This window comes from Aulostomus chinensis, chromosome 10 (assembly GCF_037954235.1).
Source record: "Aulostomus chinensis isolate RoL2024-O1b breed Wild chromosome 10, RoL_Achi_v1.0, whole genome shotgun sequence".
Taxonomy (NCBI): Eukaryota; Metazoa; Chordata; class Actinopteri; order Syngnathiformes; family Aulostomidae; genus Aulostomus; species Aulostomus chinensis.
Window position 1 is genome coordinate 28,180,180 of NC_141329.1, and position 4,719 is coordinate 28,184,898.

Here is a 4,719-nt window from a genome sequence, read left to right on the forward strand (position 1 = left end):
GGTTCACCCTGGACAGGTCGCCAGGAAGTAACTGCTTCAATTGTGGGAAATTATTTTCAAGCCAAGCGCCCAAAGTCACCATCTGGTAGAATCTACATCCTCTATGCACTCCTTCACTTTGACTTAAGATTAAAAAAAAAGTTGTACAACTTCTGGTTTGTCGCTGTTTTGGGTTTTCTTTTTGGCAGGAATTGTAGTTTACATAAATATTTAAATGGAACTCATCTTCAAACATCAGCTGCTTCAATGTCATGTGACCAGGTGACTCCACATCAACACCAAGCATAAGCACGTCACGTATCTGGTATAGCTACAGGAAAAATGACAGATTTTAGCATTAATGTATTCATAAAAGAGAGGAAAACCACTAATATTTTATAAAATGAGGACCGAATTATTTGTCCCGCGTTGTAATAATATCTGGTATTGATTTGTTGACTGTTAGAGCGCGAGGTCATGGAAAATATGTGGACATGAAAATAAAATATATCGCTGCATTTCACATTTATTTATGGTGTAAAGCAGAAGAAGCAGAATCTGGAATGAAGGTCTAAAGTCTAAAACAAAATTCACCACGATCAGAAAAACCACCTCAGTTATTACGCTTCTCTTGTTTTCCATTAAAGTGATTTATTCGAGGGAAAACTTACACTAAAGTTTAAAGTCAAAACAGAGGCTGAACTGTTCAAGCTTGTACTCCATCGTGTGAACACCCTGCATAATATTACCGTCCTCAATGACTTCAGAGCCCCCACCCCTGAGCCCCAGATCATTGTCTCCCCGGCCCACCCCTCAGTTGTGGGGCACGAGGTCGGCTGAGCGCCACGGTCGGAGGCTGCTTGATTGGCTGGAAATGGCCTCTTCTCTCAAGCCCCCTTGTTTTGTGGGGGGGTGTAAGGGGGCTGGTCTGTTCTCAGGTACATGCCCAGGCGAAGATCCTCTTCCACTTTTGACAGATAAACACACCGCTGAGGATAATCTGCCTTAGTGTTCAGTTTTCTGAACGCATGTTTTTAGCTGGCCTGTTTTATTTTAGTACTTTTATTATTTGTATAAATTTGTAGAGATCCTTTTAGGGGCTGAGACCCACAACTGACTGCCAACGCAGTGAATGATGATAGCCAGTACATGTACTTGGTCAACAACATGGAACGTCATCAGTCAGTCAAGGAGATACAGCAGTTACAGGCAAACGTTAGCTTAGCCAATTAGCTGCTGAAGCTAACGTTGAACCCAAAATACAGTCATTTTATCACACGTGAGAAAATGTTGCATGCTCGCTATATTCTGTTATTAATTTCGACCAAACTCCATGAAAGCTGTTACACTATATTACTTTTTGACAGATTTTTATATGAGGGTTTGTTTTATAAATCATAGGCACAATCCTATCACTCAGTGCTGATGCTAGCCAGGATTTATGTATTCCAGGAAAACAGTCACTGAAAAATGAGAATCCACAAGATCTAAATACAACAGTCGGCTTTCCTGACAAGTGGATTTCTTTATCAAACTCTGTTGTACTTGTGGACGGAATTCGAACTGTGGTTCCAGCACATGACACATACATGACACATACATGACGTGGATATTATGAGCTTACTCAGACTCAAGATATTTCGTCCTTGTTGGTGAGTAGTATCACACGTGTACCTGTGTTGAGGCCTTCTACATTTTAGGTCTCTCTCTGAAGAGTTCAACCATGGGAGATGAAGTTGACAAGCTGGTTTTCGATATCGGATCTGACACATGCAAAGTGGGTTTCAACAGAGATGAAAGTCCGACTGTTGTCTTCCCGTCCATTGTTGGTTGGCCCAAAAATCAGGTGAGTGCTGTGCAAGTGACGAACAAGCTATAGCTAGTTTTTTCATGTTCTTACGACAAAAAAGTCAACCGAAATGACTATAATAGTTCCAATATTGATCTAGAACATTACAACAGGCAGCTGTTGAAGCATTTTAAGTTTTCCTCTAACCTTTGCCCAGGGGGTGGTGGGGTTGAGGGATGGCTATGTTGGTAACGAAGCACAGGATAAGAGGGACTATCTCACCCTGAAGTCCCCCGTGGAGAACGGCGTCATCATGGACTGGGACAACATGGAGAAGATCTGGTATTACACCTTCTATACTGAGCTGAGACTTTCCCCCGAGGAGCATCCGGTCCTGTTCACAGAGGCCCCTCTGAACCCCAAGGCCAACAGGGAGAAGATGATGGAGGTATACACCACCTACAACACCACTACTACGACATCATCCAGAGTTCAGCTCCAAATGTGGGAATAAACATCCCAGGAGCGGCTTTGCGCGAAAGAATCCAGAGGTGTAATTTACCCCGAAGGAAGCTCATTGGCATCATGACCTGTTTGCTTTGGCGCCAGTGGGTCGGCCATCTTGGGCCGCTACTTCTTGGAAAATAGACATTCATTTGTGTTTATCACAAAGCTAATTTTTGTTACAAAACAGAAGAAACAAAAGCTGCATTCTTGGGCTATTCAGACGGAAGGAACCCCTTGCTGTCCTCTGACTGTTCTCTCATTTAGATCATGTTCGAGAACCTCATGATCCCTTCCATGTACACTGCCAGCCAGCCTGTGCTGTCCCTGTTCGCCTCTGGTCTCACCACCGGTATCGCCATAGATTCTGGATATGGTGTAACCCACACAGTGCCCATCTACGAGGGTCTGGCTCTGCACCACGCCATCCAGCGCCTCAACTTGGCCGGCTGTGCCCTTACAGACTACCTCATGAAGATGCTGACAGAGCGTGGCTACCGCTTCACCACCTTAATTGAAAGGGAACTTGTGCGCGACATCAAGGAGAAACTCTGCTACGTCGCCTTGGACTTTGAGCAGGAGATGAACACAGCTGCCGCCTCCTCGTCCCTGGAGAAGAGCTACAAGCTCCCTGACGGACAGGTCATCACCGTAGGCAGCGAGAGCTTCAGTTGCCCAGAGGCCCTCTTCCAGCCTTCCTTTCTCGGTATATTTCCTGGTTGACATGCTGCAGGTCAAAGATCAAGAACGTACAATAAATACCCAGCGTTTCTGATCTCAGGTGTGGAGTCCGGTGGAATCCACAAGGACACCTACAACAGCATCATGAAGTGTGACCACGACATCCATAAGGACCTGTGCGCCCACACTGTGCTGTCCGGAGGTAACACCATGTACCGGGGCTTCGCTACCAGGATGCAGCAGGAGACTGAACGCCTGGTCCCCTCAGTGAAGGTCAAGGTGAGCTGAGGCTGAACAGAAGCATTTGGTCGGTGTAAAAATTCGGAGCTACGTTTAGGGGCAAACTGCTTCAGTATTCAAACAGGTTTTGTGTGTTTTCCAGATGTTTGCCCCCCCACAGCGTAAGCATTCCGTCTGGATTGGAGGCTCCATCCTGGCCTCGCTCTTCACCTCCCAGTGGGTCAGCAAGCAGGAGTACGAGGAGAACGGCCCGTCTGCCGTCCACTGGAAGTTTTACTGATCCAACGCTCTCATCAACATGTAGATGAAATGGCAATTCATCGTTTTTTTTTTTGTTCTGAGCCACAAGTCGTTGAATTGTCTTCTTGTACGTGGCGACAGGAATCTCATCAGACGCTGTCAGGAACTAAACACCTGCCGTTGACACCTGTGATGAAGTCACCTGCCGGGTTTTCAGTTCCAAACGATATCAATATTGTTCTCTGCCCTGCTAGGTGTGTATTAGTGTGTGTTTCGGAGACGTATACACACACACACACACACACACTGTAACTTGAGTGTCGCTGTGCAACCGGAGCGATGGCATGACGGCACCAGGCAAGGTGCGCGCAGCTCTGTTACCTGCATCTGTGTCTTCATGAGACGTTCTCATTCATGCCAGAAGGGGTTCTTTCTTTTTTTCCTGATTTTCTAATTTACTTGAGAGAAGAAGAATCAAAAAGTCCCTTTTTTTTTTCCAAGTTTAGCGAGATAATCTTTCACGACGAGGAAAACAAATCTGTAGCCGCATTTTTCTGAGTTAACGCAATGCAATTTTTGTTGGACAAACTTCAGCCCTGTTTTTCTGATAAATTGAGGTAAATTTTACATGGCAGAAAAAAAAGGATTTGGATAATTAAAGGAGAAAGTGAGTAGACTTTTTAACGACAACCCCTTTAAACCAGAAACACAGGAAGGAAATCGTTGTTGTTTTTTCCCTTTAAAAAAGGAGGGCAATTTTTTTTCAATCTTGTATCCGTTTATCTCATTAATTCAGAAAGACAGGGATTATTTCAGTCAGGTGCTAGAATGCCACTTCTGTATATTTTTGTTACCCAGCATGCTCTTGTGCCTCTGGTGGGCGGGACATCCAGGCCTCTGTTGCTGTGATAAACACATAAATGCAACAAACAGAACAACAATTATTTTTTTCTTCCTTCTTCTGTGCTTCAGTTACACAATCTCACGCTCAAACCTCAAAACCTGGGACTCGACTCCACTGTACAACCACAGCTGTTCTTCGCCGGGATGAAGGGAAATGACAACGTGTGACTTCCTGTTTCATAACCGGCGGGCTGACCGGCGGCCATCAGTCAAATGCAGGTCACAAGTTTGTGACAGCAGCTCGTATGTGGGATTACAAATGTTCATTGAAAGCAACATAACGCGTTCAAGTTGGCCTTTGCCCACGAGACTAACCTTTGACCTCTGACCTCTAGAGGGTAAAAACATGTTTAAGTGAGCTGCTTTGAAGGAGCAGCATTTGC

At 45.1% G+C, this 4,719-nt stretch overlaps 1 protein-coding gene across 1 annotated transcript; it reads left to right on the forward strand.

The window, feature by feature from the left end:
- The first annotated feature begins 625 nt into the window (after positions 1 to 625).
- Positions 626 to 3,578, forward strand: LOC147255136 (actin, cytoplasmic 3-like). The gene is made up of 6 exons (XM_086216848.1): positions 626 to 917; positions 1,680 to 1,825; positions 1,986 to 2,216; positions 2,540 to 2,978; positions 3,054 to 3,232; positions 3,336 to 3,578. Exons 1-6 carry the CDS (start codon positions 737 to 739, stop codon positions 3,471 to 3,473), a joined length of 1,314 nt encoding a protein of 437 aa, XP_086072974.1. The 5' UTR covers positions 626 to 736; the 3' UTR covers positions 3,474 to 3,578.
- Positions 3,579 to 4,719: the final 1,141 nt, after the last annotated feature.

Bases quoted from the DNA above. Each gene is read 5' to 3' on its own strand.
- LOC147255136 (XM_086216848.1), top strand. From the start codon at position 737: ATGACTTCAGAGCCCCCACCCCTGAGCCCCAGATCATTGTCTCCCCGG. The intron at 918-1,679 runs GTACATGCCCAG...TCTACATTTTAG, and splicing joins GGGGGCTGGTCTGTTCTCAG to GTCTCTCTCTGAAGAGTTCA. The intron at 1,826-1,985 runs GTGAGTGCTGTG...ACCTTTGCCCAG, and splicing joins TTGGTTGGCCCAAAAATCAG to GGGGTGGTGGGGTTGAGGGA.